Here is an 18,907-nt window from a genome sequence, read left to right as displayed (position 1 = left end):
GAATATCTCCAGAAAAGGAGAATTAACAATCCCCCCCGGGCAGCCTGTTCCAGTGCTCCATCACCTTCGTCGTGAAGAAATTCCTTCGTGCATCGGTGCAGAACTTCCTATGCTCATGTTTATGGCCGTTTTCCCCTTGTCCTGTCCTCACAGACCACTGAAAAGAAGTTGGCCATGACTCTTTGACTCCCACACTTAAGATATTTATAAACATTAATAAGAATGTCCTTAATTAAGGAAGTGTCCTTGCCTATAGCAGGGGAGCAGGAACTAGATGATCTTAAAGGCCCCTTCCAACCCACACCATTCCATGACTCTATGTATACGAAACCGACACACAGGCCCATAAGGCATTTACACTGCACAGCACTCTGGGATCTCATTACATCAAAGAAGCATTAATAGTTCTTTGATTCAGATAGCCAGTACTGACTGTGAAACTGGACTAATGTACCAGGGAAGAATTACTGCTGGATATTCTCTTTTTCAGCTAATAAATATAAAACTTTTTTTTTTCTTTAAATCCACATCAACTTCCTATTCACAGCACTGTCACTTCTACTACGCTCTGTGGAAGATAAAATTCCAAGCACACCTCCTTGACAACCTGCTTTCCCAACAGAGAAGCAGATTAGGCACTTTTGTTTGTCCTCTCGGTATAAAAGCATATCCTCTTTCAAAGAAGCTGGAAACAACAAGCTTTAAACTTCACAGAACTTCCTAGAACACCAAAGCACAAGAGAAGAGACCAGCAGTTTCAGTAACTACAGAAAATGTAAACAGGCTGCCCAAGTTAGGAATTTATCTGCAGTTATAACAGCAACTCAGGATGAAGGAAGCAAGAGAAGGGATACCAACTCTGAAACCGCCAGGGGAAATCACCTTCTCACCTTCACGCTGTGCAGCCTATTTCTTGACTACATTGGTAGTAGACACTGCTTGAAGGGTTAAGACCTGGTCAAGAAAAATCTTCCCACAATTCTTCATGTTCTTCAATTGAACATGCACACCATGACACATGGAACTGATAGCTGCAGGTGGGACTCAATCAGATATACTCCAAGGACACTAACAGTACAAATCTGTATGAATGCAAGTATGAATATTAGAAGGTATGAACGCCAAGGAGAAACACTTTAGGGTAGGCCAGGAGAAAAGAAGTATTTATAAAATAACACACCAGGATGATTATGCAGAAGTATTTCCTAACAAGCATACATTCTAACTCCATTTCTTTCACAGAAACACTGCAAATATCAATTCCATTCATAATTAAGCAGGCCACCAGTACTGCAAAATTAAGTTCCTACCCTATCTTAGAAGCCATATTTAATAGGCAGTAGACGTTAACCAATTTATGGCATTTTCCTATATTAATCAAAACCAATGTGCTCTTACAAACTAAACAAATAGGAATGTATGGAATTTGTTGCTGTCCTTCCTTCACTAGTAAAGTACACGAAAAAAAAGATTAACACATTTCTGAACTACAACACCCTAGGCTTCTCTCAATCCCATTACTCGGTGTTTTCAGTGCCTCATTGTCTCCCACAAATTTTGTATTACATCAAGTGAACAAGAGATAATATTTTGTGCTTTGGACAAGTGCACTGCACACACTGGACAGGCCAACCACACCTGCTGCCTTTCAGCTGATAAGAAGTCAACTAACTGCAGGATCTACCTAAATTCCAGAGGTCATGCAATTTGCAAAGGCATGGAAGGACACTAATTCATAGAAAATTTCTCCATTTTCCAAATTTCGGAAAATCAGCAAAGGAATTTAAAAATGAAAAAAATCATACAATGACACACAAAACAGACCAACCACAAAGATGTCCTTTCCTTTGGAAATCAACTACATTAGCAAATTTGAAAATTAAGAAGCACAGTTAAGAGTTTGAAGCTAAGCTGTCCTGACAACTGAGCCAGCCTCATTCTGCTTTTACCGGAGCTCCTAGGAAAGAGGTGCATTCAAATTTCTCTCTAAAGACAAACAAAACAACCATCAAGTACACGCAGAAATAACACAAAGAGAACAATGGGAAAACAGAAGAGAAAGACATACTGAATGCAGAGTGTTTTTTCTTGCAGATACATACCTAACATATCTGCCTTTAGCAATGCAATAAAGTAGATGTATGCACACAGATTTATGCAACAACATCAGGCACTGTTGTTCTCAGAAAATAAGACGGTTGTTTTCTTTTCAACCACCATGTCTTGCCCAAGTGTACAAACACAGCATTAGATAAGCAGGAAATAAGCATATGGGTTTCAGTTTTGTTTGAGGGAAGACAGAAGGAGAAAAATGTTGGAAAAAGGACAGGTACAACTGAAGTTATAGTAGGAAGTGTTTTGTTCTCCCCCTTTGCTTTTACCTTGTTCACAGACAAACCGATAGTTCCCAGATGCATCTCGCTTTTGGGCCTCCACTTGTCTGTATTTTTCAGCAAATTCAGTTTCACTTCTCTTGGCGGTAGGCAGCCTAAGCAGAAAAGAAATGGCAATTCAAGGTGTAATTCCTAATTCAGTAGTCACAGATCTCTCTGGGAGTAACAGCGTTATACAGTACATTCAGACACACTATGTCATGTAGTACCTACTTTAATTAACAAACTTTATAGATTCATTTTGTCCTTGCATTAAGATACTAGCCTGAGGAAAGTGCCACATTAAATCTTGTCTGGATTTAAAAAACTGAGTTCCCAAAGTGTCCTCCAGTAAGTTCTTAAATACCTAGGATTTTCTCTCCTGATGAAAGTCTAAGATTTCTTTTGAACAAATATTAACTAGTTCAGTTTCACACATTTTTGTCAGAGAATACACACAATTCTGGCACAATTCCCTAGACAGCAGAGGTGGAAAGGAATAAATTTCCCAACTTTTGTCTTTGAGTCAAGAGATGATGGTGGCGTGGGAACAAGGTACCAGAAAGAGAACTTTATGTAAATTCAGAGTTACGCCACTACACCTAAGACGAAGCCTCCATAACATAATACAATGATATGAGATAAAAAAAAAATCTGTTCTACATACATGGCATGAAGAAAAACACGGATTTTCTCCGGATTTCACCAGAGAATAAAGTAGTACACATGCAACAATTGTATTTAATAACAATTCATAAATGAACCTAAGTACTGTAGAGCTGTGAACACAAAGTCAAAACTAGGGTTTTAAACTTCCATTTAAACTCTGGGCCCAGTAGTGCACAGCAAATCTGTTTCTCAGAAGTTCTTATCTCTGAGATATTTTATAAATGGATACCGCTGTAGAAGTCTCTATTTCTTGATCCAAACATTAAGCAGGATTAACTTCAAGAACAATTAAACAGCAGATTTTTAACATAACACTGTCACACGTACACTTAGTTCACAGTATCTTAATGCCACAAGTGCCCACCTTCTCCAATAAGACAAACTCCATGCTAGCGTGGTTGTGCTACAACTAGATTCATTGAAATCCGTCACTATTCCTCCCACAGAAAACACTACATATTTATCACTGTACTGCTGTCAACAAAACAGGAGAGGAAGGACACAAAAGCCTACACAATGGCTTCATATCCTGCTGTAGTGATATTTTGTTCATAGAGCTAAGGCGATGCTTCCCTAGCTCTTGACTATCTCAGCACAGAGTTCAACAGGATTCCACGCATCTGCACAATTGCCACATGAGGAGCAGCTGCCAGCTTACAGAAAGTGGACAGCAGCAGGCTGACCACAGGAACTCTTCTCAAATACCTGGCAGAGAGAATACTCCGCAACAGCCCCAAAACTTCAGGCACTGTTTGGAAGAGTTCATAGACATACAGTCAGCCTACCTGTTAAGTTATTCTACTTAATAACTATTCAACACAAATAAAAACAAAAATATGATAAAGCTATTAAAATGGAGCACGGGTATTTAAGCTGCAGCTGAAATGACTTAATAAACCCCGTTTTAAATAATGCTGCATATATTCAGATAGGCACTCCCTGAGACAGTATATTGAGCACTTCAAGATGGGCTCACAGGATATGCTTCTGACCACTGCCTGCGTAACTCCAGGAAAACAAGGACAGCGTGTCCTCAGTGATTTGTAAGGTTACATCAGGTATTTATTTGGGTATCAGGCTATTTTCTTCTTTTCTTAAGGTTTTGTCTTCGGAAAGCAGCATGCAGTAAATAAACCTCAGGCTACGCAATGAATAAAGAAAATGCTTAATAGCCACTCATTAGTAATGAACATTGCTCAGTCTATTCACTGATTCAGGCTATGGTCTTGGAGAAAAATCATATGTAATTGGGAAATTGCATATGAGCATATGAAATGAACAAACAACTTTAATTACATAATTTCACAGTGTCTGAATGCTGAACTTTGCAGCTTTAATAAAAAAACAGTATATACAGACATATATATTTTAAGTAAATTGAAAAAAAAATTCCTTCTGCAGCCCTCTGGCAGTTTTCTAAGTCATCAGAACAATGTAACGCACTTAATCATTGGTAAGCCATCATCTGTTACATAGACAGAAAGGAATGGAGTATTTTTCTGATGAGCTTCAACAAGCATTTGCTGACAGCAGAGGAATGTCAAGATGCAGAAAATTCAAATCCATTCCATGATAGGAGAGGACAACACTAACGATGGGGCTTCACCAGACGCTACTTACGAAGCATGTCTCTGTCCAATACACCGGTTCTCTCATCCCCACTTCTATTCCCCCGGTGCAGTGAAGGCATTGCCTTTCAGCATACCTGCCCCTAAAATAGAATATATTCCATAGGCCTTCCAGATTCTCTTGACCCTACATAATTATAGAAAAACTCAAATCATTATTTCAATTTAAAGAAAATTAGGAGACTTGAGATGTTCTGTTTTTTCTTCCTTTCCCCTCACAAAAAAAAAAAAAATTAAATTTAGAAACAGTGAGTTTGACCTTATTCAAATCCAGAGCACACTTGCACATTCCATCCTCAGAAGTAGACAGTTTTCTGCAGCAAAAATCTGCGGCCAACATATGACATGAAAAATTATCCTGAATGGACAAAAGCTGACAAAATTATAAACCACTGGAACACAACCAACCAGTAATGTCACTACCAAGAGTTACTTGTTGAGATGCTGTAACAGCTGTAGAACGAAACACATCAGCTACCTCTAAGCTGCACCCAACTCAAGACCCATCTCTTTTCCAAAATACACCCAGAAGGAGCAGATGCAGGAACTTCAAGCCTGAGGAGCAGCAGCCAGTAAATGGCTTTCCTACACAGGGAAAGAGACAGTGCTTAGCATGCCTCTTTTTTGAAAGATAACTGGTATTGTTTGTTACAAGACTGTGGGATACTTTCCTTACTCTTTAACACACAGTTAAACCACTATAACCTTTTTCTGAAGCATGACTGATCTTTGCACATGTGACTGCTTACACTGAGTTTCAGGATTGATTTGATGGGGAGAAAATATTTTAAAATATTTTCACTGTTGGGTTTAAAGGTCAAATCAGCGTCATGAACATAAAATTAAATGTGGCTGTCACTTCAGGCAGAATTAACAGAAGGGAAACAGTTTAACACCAGAAATTGTTGACATATCCAACTCTAAACGCTCTCAAATACACTAAGGGTGCTTTTCTTTAAGTAATTTCAGATAGAAAAAGGTCTTCGTTTTCTTCAAGCTACAGAATGACCTCTAATAAGTCAACAAGGCCATCACAACTGAATAATACTCAGTGAATTTTCTATCCAAACATAATTTGAAATATCAAACAAAGCACTCTTGCATACACTCATTTCTCAAAACCAGAGTCAATTGCTCAATCTCAGTCACAACTGACAGCTGATGTATTTGGATCTTCTCAGCAACATATACTAAAAAAACAAATAAACAACCCACCCCATCAGTATATGCACTGAACACAATTAACATCTCTAGAAGCGATGACTGGAAAGGAAAAAAAATGAGGAGAAACATCCAGTGTTATTCTGTGAAAAAGAACTCTGGTTCCTCAGCAAATCTGGCTGTAGAAAGAAAATATTCAAATACGCAACAATGCCTGAAAGATTCAGATGGTTGCTAATCAAATAAGAAAAAAATTCAGGTAATTCCATTAGCTATTTAATTTTGGAGTAGAAGTTTCTATCAGGTAGAAATAAGAAGGAAGAAAAGAACTGTTCTATGACGGAAGTTTTTAAAGATTCTTGCATATGTACTTCTGCTCGTTCATATTCTGCATCATTTGCCATGAAAATCTCTGTTCACACTAGAGCGGAGCTGAATGTAAAACCAGTGTCACTCATTTCACACATGACAAGAGAAGGACTGCCCTAAGTCACGGCTCCTGCCACACGAGCTGACCACCTACTGAGAGACCGTGGGGGGGGAAGAAAGATCACTTAAAGAACACTGAACACACAGAGCAATATTTTGCTGTACAGTTTTAGTACAATATATACTGTAGACCATTTCAAAGCCTCTTCTCTGAAACTAAAATAATGTGACACTTTACATAACTGAACATTTGCCATGACAGTAAATAACCTTCCTCTGGTGTTACTGAAGGACATCCTAAAAATGACTCCTTTTAACTGGCAGTGGGCATTCCAGACTTTCAGAAGACTGGTCTTTCCTGCAGAAATACACCAACTTTACATAAAAATGTACTGTCACTCAAAAGCTGTAATGCTTCAGCCAAAAAAAAAAAACAACAAAACAATTACTTGAATTCATAGCAAGCGAAGCTTAACCACTGAATACTAAAATACATATTTTACAAAATTATTTACATGTTGAGAATCGATGTGATACTTGCTTTTTCCCCCCACTGAAGAGTGCTGTTCTAAATATCTAGTTAGCTACTTAGTGATCAAGCCTTCATACAAAGGCATCTCAAACGCCCACAACAGCTCTTCATCACAGCAGTAACTCAGACACCTGTTTTAAGACCTGAACTAGCTAAAGAGTGAGGAAGTACACGTGGACTACTTTGCAAAATCCAAAAAAAATCCAAGGAAAACGTGGATTTGGATAGATTATGTAACCTTCACATTTCAAAAATATTTGTGCTATATTAAGCTAATAGCTCTGTGAGACCTTCTGTCTCCCACTTCATCCACAGTCAAAATCCAAGAAGAGTAACAAGGGCAAATGCCAGGAAAAAAACACCTTAATCCTCAAATTTATTGTACCTACAGGTCTAAGATTTTATGCCAGTCAGGAAGACAGGGACAAACTGTAGATCTTCAAAGAATCAGACTCTACAGGTGAGTTCTATGAGCTCCTTTCTGCAGAGAAAGCTCAAGTAGGGTTCTTCAGAACGGACCAACAAGCATCCAGAGCATGTGGTGACAAGCTACACAGCAAAACCACCCAGACTGTTCAGTGTGTGATAGTTTTGTAAATCAGTGTTGTCACAGTTATGGATTACAAGTTAAGATGAGCCCCAAGGATCATCTAATTCAAAGCACAATACTACCCAAAATCCAAACCCCATGTCTGACAGCACTGTCCCAACACTCTGAACTCCAGGAGCTCAGGGCCATGCCCACTGCCCTGGGCAGCCTGTTCCATGCTCACCGCCCTCTGGTGCAGACCCTTTCCCTAACCCCCAGCTGCCCCTCCCCTGACACAGCTCCATGCCGTCCCCTCGGGCCCTGTCGCCGTCACACAGAGCAGAGCTCAGCGCTGCCCTCCACTCCCTGTGAGGAGCTGCAGCTGCCACAAGGCCTCAGCCCCCTCTAAGCAAACCCAGTGACCTCACCTGCTTCTCATACACTTTGCCATCTATAATCTTCACCATCTTCACTGCCCCACGAAGATCAGTATCAAATGCAGGATCGCCTCAATTACCAAATGACACCCCTAACTGCCCTATTAGTGATGTGTCACCGGCACCAAGGACATTAATGGTACACAAAGTACAACTGGAAGGCAGCAGCTTTAAGCATGTCCCGGTTTTATTCATCACATGAATGGGAATACAGTGATGGTTAACAACTTTGTCAGTTAACGTTCTAAAAAGTGAATTATTACTGTTGTTAGCTGTCACAGCAATGGACCAAACAAGGGATGTTATCAATAGGCCTCTTGTGTAGGCTTGTGGCAGGTTTTGTTCATAGCTGTTAACAAGTGCAAGCAGTCCAATGCTGTCTGAGGAGATCTGAGGAGGCAGACACACCATCTGTCTGCAGCCTGAAATGACTCCAGTGAGTTGTTCTGTCATATCAAAAGAAAAAAAACAGCAAAGTTTATTATTAAGCCTAAGTAGTGGGACAGTACCTATAAACAGAAGCACACCATCCTATCTGCTAAGTACAGATCACTTTTCTCAGGTGACTGTTAGCATTAGTGACCTTCCTATATAATAGGAAACATCAACCTGTCACAGAATGCAACAGGCTGCCCAGAGAGCTGTGGCTGCCCCATCCTTGGAGGTGCTCAAGGCCAGGGTGGATGGGGCCCTGGGCAGCCTGCTCTGGAGGGTGGTGTCATTTGTCATTATGACATTCTATCAATAATTCTTATTTATCCAGAAGTATTATGTCATTTTCTTGGCATGTTATTGTGAGTATCTCATTCATACAGAGATACACTTGCCTCTTTCAACTGCAAGTGAGAAGCGTCTCAGGTGATACAGGTGCCCTAAAATCATCTGAAGTAAAAAATAAGAAGCTCCTCACTCCTGCAGTATCTGATTAAATGAAAAGCATTTCTGCAAGGCTGCTTTTCCTCTTTGTCTGAAATCACAGTAGTTTCACTAGTTCTATAACCATAAATATGGTTACAGAACAATGCATGTTCTCAAGAAACTACACTGAAAGAACTTCCATTCTTTCTGAGAACTTCAGACTTCGCAAGAGTGTAAGATTGCTCCAAGAGCATGCCTTCTGCATTAGAGCAAATCACTCACTGCAGGAGCACTGAAAGTTCACAATCAGAACTTAAAACTTAATTAGCCACACACCGTGTAAATATCCAAGTTTACCATGCTAAAGTGATGAGTTTATTTAGTTTCTGAAGATTTTGGAAAGCACAGGATAGAATAAAAAGAACATCTGCTGTCACTTCTTTTAAGTAAGAAATACTACCTTGCCATAAACTATTTCATCTTCTGAAGTAGATGGTATCTAAGTTAGTTATGATCAACTCATGATGCCATATTCCACTGTTCTCAAGTAAGAATCCACCTCATTTCTCTAACCCTACTACCTACCCTTGAAGAAGATTCCTGTAAACTTCCACAAAAGCATTTTACTGTTATTCTTCAGGTATTCCTTTGGAATTTTGCTTTGCAGAAAAGCCAAGTATATTCAGCACCCTCAAAACACACATCTCATATTGACTCATAATGTTTGCCGGCATTAAGCATCAATTATTTAATTCCATACGTTGCTTACTGCACTCATATCAAAAGTGTATGGAACTACCCTTACTCTGCAGTTGTGCTGTGCCTTTAACATGGAGCTGAGGACTCTTAGTTGATAACATGAGTTGAAAGAGTATTGGCAAGGTGATCCAGGTCTCTACCCTGAGGAACTTTAAAAGCAAACAAGCTTTTATTTAAGTGCTTTACTTAAGCACTAAATCTCTGCAGTCACACACCAGTTATTTGATTTTTAGAATATCTCAATTGTCAAGGCTCCCCTCACAACCAGGGGGGCAAGGAGAAGGAGGCAAAGAAACTCCCAGAATAGATGAGATGCTGAGTACTAGAAGTTTTCAGGCCAAAAATGAGAGCAATGAACTAAAATGAGAGCTTCCATGTCTTCACATCAAGCCATGCTTGGCATAACAAAGCCATTTTGCAACTGTGAGACTTCTCACAGCGCACACTGGGTTCAGCTGCACCTCTTCATTGCAAATGATACCCAGAGAACGTAACAGTCATCATAGATGCGGTGCTGCCTTGGGAGGAATTCTTCAAAGACGACCTATACTGATAGTGCACTACATTGACCCCCCTCCTTCCCCCACCCAGTGAAGTAAGAACCAATAGCTCCCTAAATATGCCTCCTCCTAATCAGATTGATTAGAATGTGTCAATTTTAAAAGGGTAAATAACATACTAGGATAAACTGAACAAAGGCTGCAGGCATGCACCAAGGCACGCTCATTTTTCTGACTGGTGATCCACAATCCACCATTACAAATGTCACCCTCTAAAGGCTGCATCTGTTTACTGAAGGAAAAAAAAAAGTTTCAATATTTTCTAGAGTATTTTCATGTAAATTATGTCGATTTCATGTACAGAACTATGGAACTGCAAGTTAAGCTATCTCAATGACTCCTTCCTTCTCTATTTGTAACACAAACGTTATGAAATGCCATGAGAAAATCAAGTGCACCCACCACACCCCTTAAACACCAACCCACCTCTGCACAGAAGCCAGTAGTGCAGAGATGGGTCTCAGCTGTTCTGCTGGGCGCTAAAGCTTAACAGACTCCTTACACTGGAAAGGCTCTGCCATAGAAACTTCTGTTTTAGACTTCCTAGCTCTGTTCAGCCAGCCTCAAATGAAGCATTTATTCTTCATACGGTCCAAAGGCAAAGGAGAAAAGTGAACCTAGCCACAAAGCCTTACGATCGGAGCTTCACCCCAAGCCTCCATTTCTAGTTAGGTCTGAAAAGGGCTTCTGAGAAGTGTGCAAGTAAGTATTTAACGTGCACAGCCAGAGTAATCTGCTCTGGAAGCTGCACGCACAGGTATTGCTTACGGAATGCTAGAAATAAGTATTTCGCTCTCTCAAGAAAGAGGAAAACCAGATGTCCCACTCTTCTCCCCAAACCAGGTTCCACAAACTCCTCATCCACTGCCTGTATGACTGCCCAGATAGTTCAAGCATTAACTTTTTGATGCAAACCTCCTAATTAACTGAGGTTGGGTGAAGAGTAAGTATAGCAGGAAAAGGGACATATTAAGGTTTTGGAATAAATTTATTTGGTACCAAGAAGCCCACAGGATAAAAAGCAGAAACATGCTTTCAAAATTCATTACATCCTTTGCCTAGAAAGTTCAGAAAACGAAGTATACTCAGGATGCTGAATGAAAGTAAAACAGAAAATACTTTTCAATTGACATTTCATATTATACACGCAAACCATTAGGAGTAATTTACTAATTGATACTTCTCTTGTGTAAACAACTGTTCTGCTACAGTGGCAGAGTAAATTACATTTCTTTAAAGATGAAAAGTTATTCATCATTATTTAAATAACATTATGGTCTCACTCGAGTACTACAGTGTTTTAGACACTAATATCAGCAGAGCAAGATTCAGAAAAGGGAAATGAAAACAAAGATTAGAGAGATTCAGAACCTTACGTCCCTAAATCACTTTTAAAAGCACAGCATCACTGAGTTACCTGAACATACAAACCGAAATTCAAGACTGCCACAAACATGCAGTAACAACTTCATACCATCTGTGATTTTATTATAAAATTGCCTAGAAATTAAACAAGAGGAATCAAAATAGAGGCTTCTTCCCCCAGGCTAAGTCATAACAGCTGCAACTACTAACCATGATCACCTCATCAATGCCTTCAGGGAACAGACCCCACTACCCGTGGAGTCAAAACCTCCATCCCAATACAGCACTGCAAAACTATTGCTCTCCTTTCACCTTCCAGTTCCCGATGTCAAACTCATACAAGCAGCCATCTCTTCCTGAATGCAGACCTGAAACACGAACAGAACTAGAAGCAATACAATTTCCAGCTTTGCTGCTCTCCTTCCAATGGAAAGGTAAGCATCATTCTCAGTATCCTGGCACTCAATGCTTTATGATACAACCAAAGATTAGGTTAAAAAAAAAAAAAGGCCAGTTATAGTTTTCTCATTTAATTCATTTCCACACCTTTCAGTACATATCTCCTTAATTTTCAAAGGTTCTATGCTGTACAGCAGATTTTTCCCCCCACTGTATCCAACTGGAAAGTAAGCAGTGACACGGCAACTGTGCTGTAAAGGAGGTGGCAAGGAACATTTTAATTTCATCTGAAAATCTGTCAGGACAGTTCTGTCATCACAAACCTAGCTTCCTTCCTTTTTCATAGTACCACATACAATGCAATGTGAAAACCTTCCAGTTGAAGAGGATTAATACTGACATTTGAATTTTTCCAATGTATAAGTAGTATCAGTTTTAATAACAGCCCTACACGTCATCCTTTATGTTGCCTGACATCTAGAACAAATTTACAGAACCCTTGTTCCTCCAACAGCTCAACACACCAGTGGAGGCAAAAAAGTAGGAACAAAAAATACTTCCAGGAGCAAAGATAGTCATTGTAACGAGAAAGAGCAGAAGAGAAGGCACTTAGTATGTCCACCTTTTAAAATTAATAGGAAGAGACCGGATAACTGGAACGGAAAATGGCTGCTTCAGCGACCTTTAGCGTGCGTGATGCCATGCCTGAAAATGAATCTTAGAAACGGATATGCTCAAAAAACTCATCAAGGAAGGAGAGAAAAGGCAACTGACAGCCAGTTGAGACAGAAGCAAAGTCTATGGTAAGACTCAAAATTCTGGGCTTTTTACAGCACTTTGACTTCAATTTACATTTCTTTATTATTTTATTCCTTTAATTAGATTAATGCGTCTTTCACGGCACACCACAGGTGTTACAAACTGGCTTCTTTAAACACATTTGAAATGTTAATTAAAAATGCTAACAGCTATGCTATGCACAGTAATGGAGAAGTGTAGTAGCACGAGATAGATGAAATTCATCTGGAGAAAGCATGTAATGTAGCAACAAAATCCCAAGCAACTGTCAAATATCTCTCTTCTGTCAACGCGCAGTTAACGAAGGCTTTAGACGATCTTTACTAGAGAAAGTCTATTCTTAGCCGTTTGAAAGTGACAGTGGAACAGTCAGACCCCCCCTCCCAATGGAAGCAAAGTCTTCCAGCATCGCAAGGGCCTGAAAGTTTAGTTTGATGATAAAAGCAACACAGTTATTTTTAGCACTCCACAGGCATAAAAATACAGCTCTAAACTGTGACCTACAGCTATGCACAGCCAAGCATCGCATCATACGACAGCCTTAACTTTAGCTAGAAGCACGTCTGCAGTTGCTTCAGACAATCATTATTCATCTCACTGCCAACAATACCTTCGGATGGATTTAGCAACAAGCATTTGAAATTGTCACCATCTTTTTTAGAATTGCTGCCGTCGGCAGAACTCAAATCAAAGGTAGGAAATCTTAATGGACTTTGTAGAAGTATTAGAGAGACCATGTTAGGTTAAATGGATTACTACTGCTCTCGGGTACAGAGGATGAAAAAGAACCTTAAAAGCAGAAAAACTTAAACTGTCATAAGCACGACAGAAAGACATTTTAAGCACAGTTAGAGCAAATAAAAAAAAGAAAAAAACTTGTTTTCTTCCATCAGTAGCAGCAGCCTGGGAACAGGATATGCTACAGTAGACCTCCAAGCAAACTCACCTGAAACAACACTGCTCAGACAACTGCGAAGGTAATTTATGTTCTTTTTATTCAGATTAGTGTACTTCTGTCTGCATGATGTGTAACAAATTGCAATTTATAAGTCTAGTGGAACAGATTTGCTTCTGGAGGTTATGTGAAAACTTATTTAAAATAAAAAGTGTTACAGAAGTCTTAAAGAACAGGATACGCACGGAGTTACAGCACTGAACAATTTAATCTTTTTTTTTTTTTTTTAAGTTAACATGTAGGCATTACTTCCAATTTTTATTTTTAAACATCACAAATACTATCCATATAAAACAATTTAAGCACTTCTAAGATGATAAATATGCATTTTCAAATGCTGTAAACCTCATTTTCCTGTTAACTCAGAAAACATGTGAATTGTTATTAACTGTGAGCCTTGTCAGACTTGATAACTGTTTGGTGATTACTGTTCTTTTTTCTGTTCTACTGCAAAGTATCTTAGTATCAGGAATAAAGTTTCCTTTGAACACTCAGCTGCTTAAAAAGAAGTCTACAGGTGTAAGTGCTACCCATCTAACAGAAATAAGCAAAGTTCACTCTTTTTTGTATTTTTCCTCTCTCAGCCTAAAGATGCCACTTTTCGGCTGGATGAAATGGCCAAAAACCGATTCCTACAAATCCTCAAGGTATCCTGGATCAGAACTAGTTACAAAAACCTTGCTGAGGGAACTGAAATGGCACCTGAAAGAGCGGGAAAGGTTAGTGCAAGAGATTGAGAACGAACAAAAAGTCCAGAAAACCGGCATGGATTACAACTGGCTGAAGAGCTACCAAAATCCTCAAGCAACAATTCCAGCTACTGAGCAGCGGCAGCTTGAAGTTCTGTGCTCCCAAATCCAACCCTGCCAGACAGGAACTGTCCTCAGCAGGTAACCGTTTCCTATTTCTCTAATTTAGACTAGTGGATTTTAAGGAAGTCTTAAGAAAGCTATTTCTTCTGCCTAATACAAGCTTATATACGGCTCTGATCTTACATTTAGGAATACTCAGCAACTTGAATTTATCTTTACAGGTGTTTTAGAGATTACATCTGTGCTTTATTATGTTGTACATAAATAAAGTTTTGTTGTTTTTCTTTTTAAATTAGGGTTTTCCCAGTTTAATCCTAAACAAGGGAAAGTCTTGTATGCTTAGACACATGACCACTCTATACTTTAAATTCTTCCTCCACTATTCATCCCCAGTATTTATTAAATTGCAGCCAAGTATCAAAAAATCAAATTAAAGCAATGTACTGCTAAGCAAAAACCCAGCCTCACTGTACAAAACACTTTGTAACACTAGAAAAATCAATCTTAAACAAAACTCCATTCTGAGGCAAGAGAAAAAAAAATGAAAAAAGGACTACCATGAAAAATTCTCCTACACTCATATTTAAATGTACTTTCTAGAGGCATGTAGAAGTGACAGAAGAAGCCTATGCGCCTTTTAAAGCCCAGAATATACCTAAGGGCAAAGTCAGTTTAAATCAAGTTACCCAGATGGCAAAGAAAAAATAAAAAAAGGAATACTGAATAACAACAATCCAAAAAATAGCTGGACTGCTTCCAGTGTATTGTTAGAGCTCTTTTCCTCTACAATCTTCTGGGGGAGGTGCATGGGAAAACATGGCAGCAAGGAATAACTGACACCAGAGTGCAGACATTTCCTCCTCCTTCCCCTCTCCTCGTAAGATCAGCAAGGAAAAGGAGTACTGTCAGCACCAATGATTAGATTTCAATGCTTGTTTGTTTCTAGATTTCGTGAAGTTTTGGCAGAAAATGATGTTTTACCTTGGGAAATAGTCTACATATTCAAGCAAGTTTTAAAAGATTTTCTTACTACTATTGAGAGAGAAAACCAACCAGAGCAACTGGTACACGTGTGGAATACAAACTGCTCTGAACATTTCAGCCTGCGTGGAGACAATTCTAACAGATCAGAGAAGGAGGAAATCCCTACAGTTTCAAGTTATGTCGACAAAAACACACAAAGCATGTTTCCCACATTCTCTGATAGAATCTGGAATCTACCATATTACTACCCATCAAGTTAAGTTGCTTTGTGTTACTTTCAACAAGCTGTGTAGCTGTCTGCCTTCCTTCCTTGTGATTGCAATCCACAAACATAGGAGTAAGAAATGTGACATGCTCCCTTTTTTACCTTACAAGTTCAGAAACTAAAATCCTTGATTACAGCTAGTATGCATTATATACTTTTAGTATGAACTCTCTCCTCTTACCTTCAACGTTCCTTGAAGATGTTGTGTTTGAAAGAACCTTAAACAAAAATGTAGATGCTGCTGATGAAACAAGCATTTTATTTTTGGTATATGGATAGATATAGATGCATAAACAAGGAAAGACTGCTTTCTGTATTCTGAAACAGCACCACTCCACAAATCGTTAGGCAACAACTTCTGTATTTACCACATAGCTTTTAAGCTCTATAGGAAATTTATACTATGTAGAATTTCTTCAGTATATCTGATGTTACATTAAATAGATAAGTACCTTTTGGAGCTGAACATTTATTTCCCGATTTCAAGAGTAAGTTCTAAAATGAAAGCAACATAAAATATAACACACTGTACGTACTGTTTCTGCATTTTTCTAAACTGCGCGTGATGAAATACTGTGAAATTCAACAGCACATTACATTCAAATGTAATATTAAGTACTTCTAGCAACTAGCTCTCTATCCCCTAAGAAATTCATAGATAATTTCATTTCAAAAGGTTGCAGTTCTTCAGCTATTTGAAGTTATCCTGAAAACCAGACTCTACACTTCAGCATTTTGATGTCACAGGGCTTTTTAGAATAGCGAGCGAGTCGACAGATCATTTCAAAAGCAAAAAGTGACCATTTTAAATTGTAATAAATTTGACATTTGTCAGTTGCTATCTATGACTAAATTCATAATAAGGTTTTAAAATATTGATTGGACACACAGCAGTTATGGTCAGAGCAGACAATTAAAGCAGAAAAATCAGGGAAAACATACACCAAACCCATCTGCTGCATTTCCAATTGGGCTCCCATCACCATAGGAAGGAAATTCATACAAGCCTTTTATTTAAACTCTCTATCCCTAGATTATCTCTCGATCAGTCTGCCACATCGTAAGAATGGGCAAGTCTCCTATTTCTCAATTCACAAAAAGCACTATATTGCAACCACAGAGAAAAATGCTTCATATGATATTGTTTTCAAACATACTGAGGAAGATGTTCATTCAGAGTTCCTCAGTCTGGTTACACACAACTCAGAGATAACCTTCTGCTCCACCTGCATCTATCACCCAACACAGAATTAACTTACAATGCAATGTCAGCCGGGTAAAATAAAATGCATGTATTTTTATAAAATGTATAAAACTACAAAAGGTTGTAAGCCAATATTATTTTAAGAAGCCTTTGGAAAACTCATGAAGAATCATGAAGAAGAGTGGAAGATAAAATACACAGAAAACAAAACAATCAAAACTTGCATCAGGCTAACTAACAAAGTACTACAAGTCTAGAGTTAGTTACTTCAGGTTTAGAATAATAAAAACTGCAGCTCATCACCAAAAGCACTGTGTCCCTCTGCTTCCCATGAGCTTAATACATAAACTTCACAAGTAAGAGTAAACTCAGATCAATTATAAGCTCTCCATCCTCCTTTCTGGCAGCTGTTGTTCTGAGCACAAATATAAAATTGTTTATCTCCTTACTCACTCACTCTGTCCTACCGATGCAGAATAAACGCTATCAGATCCTTTTTGTTCACATCTAAAATGGTCCAGATGTAGATCCCTTGCATGAAGGCATGGATACTGTCAAAGCTCTCCAAGGGGTTACACTTGAAAAGTTTTTTCTGTAGGAAACAGGCGCTGAGCATATCAAAGACATTAGCAGAATTTATATTACAGGGAGTTTTAACATCTGCAATTCTGGTTTCAGAAAATATTTTTTATTTAGTCAAATGCGCATGACCCCTGCAATAGTAATTCAAGTGAATAATTTTTTTTAAAACAAGCATTCAGAACTTTCTATCGGAAAGTAAGTGCTCCTCCCGCCTCCCTCCCCTGTTAGCTTCTAAATCTTAGTTTATGGAAAATGACAGGCCAGTAAACATAGAGGGTCCATTTCCTTTACAACCAGAACATGTAGATGAAAGAGGAAGAAACAAACAAACTAAAACACAGCATAACCACTGGCACAACTTATTCATTCTCCATAAATTTCACTCGCATCCAAAAAAAGTCTTTCAATATCCAGAGGGGGGCTATAAGAAAGAAGCCTCTTTAGCAGGGTCTGTTGCGATAAGATAAGGGGAAATGGTTTCAAACTAAAAGAGGGCAGATAAGGAAGAAGTTTTTCACAATCAGGGCAGCAAGGCGCTGGCACAGGTTGCCCAGAGAGGTGGTGGATGCCCCGTTCCTGGATACACCCACGGTCAGGCTGGACCAGCCCCTGAGCACCTGATGGAGCTGTGGGTGTCCCTGTTCATTGCAGGGGAGTTGGACTGGATGGCCTTTAAGGGTCCCTTCCAAATCAAATGATTCCATAATTCAAATGCACTCTTTCAAGTTCAGAAATAAGGACCATCGACAGAAATATATGCTAAAAGACAGTCTGTGAATCAAATAACAAAAATATCTTGGCATCGCAGTCAATTCAACATTATTTCCAGGTACAATAATAAAAGCACAGAAAAACCTTACATATTTCTATATAAATTTTACTGATACTGGGCTACTGCACCCAGTTCTAGCATCAACACTTGGAGGGGAAACTGAAAGGAAGAAAATAAACGGGGAATTAGAGAGGGCAAGGAAAAAAAATTACACAGTGGCTGAGAAAATGCTGTCCTCTAAGACCTTACTTCATTTTTTTTCCTCCAAATACAGACATGGAAGGTAATTTTACAGAATATTTTCATTAAAGTGCAGTGTAGTCTTCACTTAAAAAGAAAAGTAAAGCACAGGAAGAGTAAAGACAGGGGAAGATCTGGTATTTTTGGTACCAGCAGGCAGCTGGCACAAGCCATTCCACCAGCAGAAGGGTGAGTAAAAGTAACTTCAAAGGGCTGCAAGTCTCCCACCTGCACAGGTCTCAGGCAGAACAAACAGTTTGCTATGTTTTTAGCCAAAAAAAGTAGCCACACAAAAAAACTAACTTGGCAAAAGCTAGACCTACGACATGCAAGAAATCAAAGAGACAATAATGATCTTTTTCACACTTAAGCTTTTTAAGTGTTTTAATCTGAACCACAATTGTTTTGGCAACAAGGTGAGATTTGAGGATCATTTCATTTTGTTCAGTTAAACGTAATCAGAGGAATAAAAAAGTTAATTAAAAAGCTATTTAAGGATAAAAATTCTAACCGCAATCTCCGAGAATTATTTTTTTCCCTAAGAAGCTCAACTGCTAATATTGCTATTCTAGAGGCAGTCCAGATAACATGATAAAC

General features: G+C 38.8%; 2 protein-coding genes across 6 annotated transcripts in view; one reads left to right on the top strand and one right to left on the bottom strand.

Moving 5' to 3' along the window:
• The window catches only part of TDRD9 (tudor domain containing 9), a 69,718-nt gene that overhangs the window by 49,218 nt on the left and 1,593 nt on the right, over window positions 1-18,907 (bottom strand). For 4 of the 5 annotated variants that reach the window (XR_002440964.1, XM_021403974.1, XM_021403972.1 and 1 more), the window contains exon 2: window positions 2,382-2,488. Coding sequence is in view for 3 of the 5 variants with exons in the window: in XM_021403972.1 (XP_021259647.1) it covers window positions 2,382-2,488 (107 nt within the window). In the remaining 2 variants the exon portion in view is untranslated. Of the gene's footprint in view, window positions 1-890; window positions 1,017-2,381; window positions 2,489-18,907 lie in introns of those variants that run through there. The other variant, XM_021403975.1, reaches the window with a different exon arrangement.
• Window positions 11,473-15,924, top strand: RD3L (retinal degeneration 3-like). Its single transcript, XM_021403982.1, has 5 exons — window positions 11,473-11,733; window positions 12,337-12,501; window positions 13,390-13,473; window positions 14,036-14,341; window positions 15,210-15,924. The coding sequence occupies exons 1-5, from the start codon at window positions 11,726-11,728 to the stop codon at window positions 15,505-15,507; spliced, it is 861 nt and encodes a 286-aa protein (XP_021259657.1). The 5' UTR covers window positions 11,473-11,725; the 3' UTR covers window positions 15,508-15,924.

This window comes from Numida meleagris, chromosome 6 (genome assembly GCF_002078875.1).
Source record: "Numida meleagris isolate 19003 breed g44 Domestic line chromosome 6, NumMel1.0, whole genome shotgun sequence".
In the NCBI taxonomy this organism is placed as follows: domain Eukaryota; kingdom Metazoa; phylum Chordata; class Aves; order Galliformes; family Numididae; genus Numida; species Numida meleagris.
Note: the sequence above shows the minus strand (reverse complement) of the source record. Positions and strands in the feature narration are given on the sequence as shown.

Coding starts and splice junctions, on each gene's coding strand:
- RD3L (XM_021403982.1), top strand. Junction 12,502..13,389: donor AGACAGAAGCAAAGTCTATG/GTAAGACTCAAA, acceptor TTCTTCCATCAG/TAGCAGCAGCCTGGGAACAG. Junction 14,342..15,209: donor ACAGGAACTGTCCTCAGCAG/GTAACCGTTTCC, acceptor GTTTGTTTCTAG/ATTTCGTGAAGTTTTGGCAG.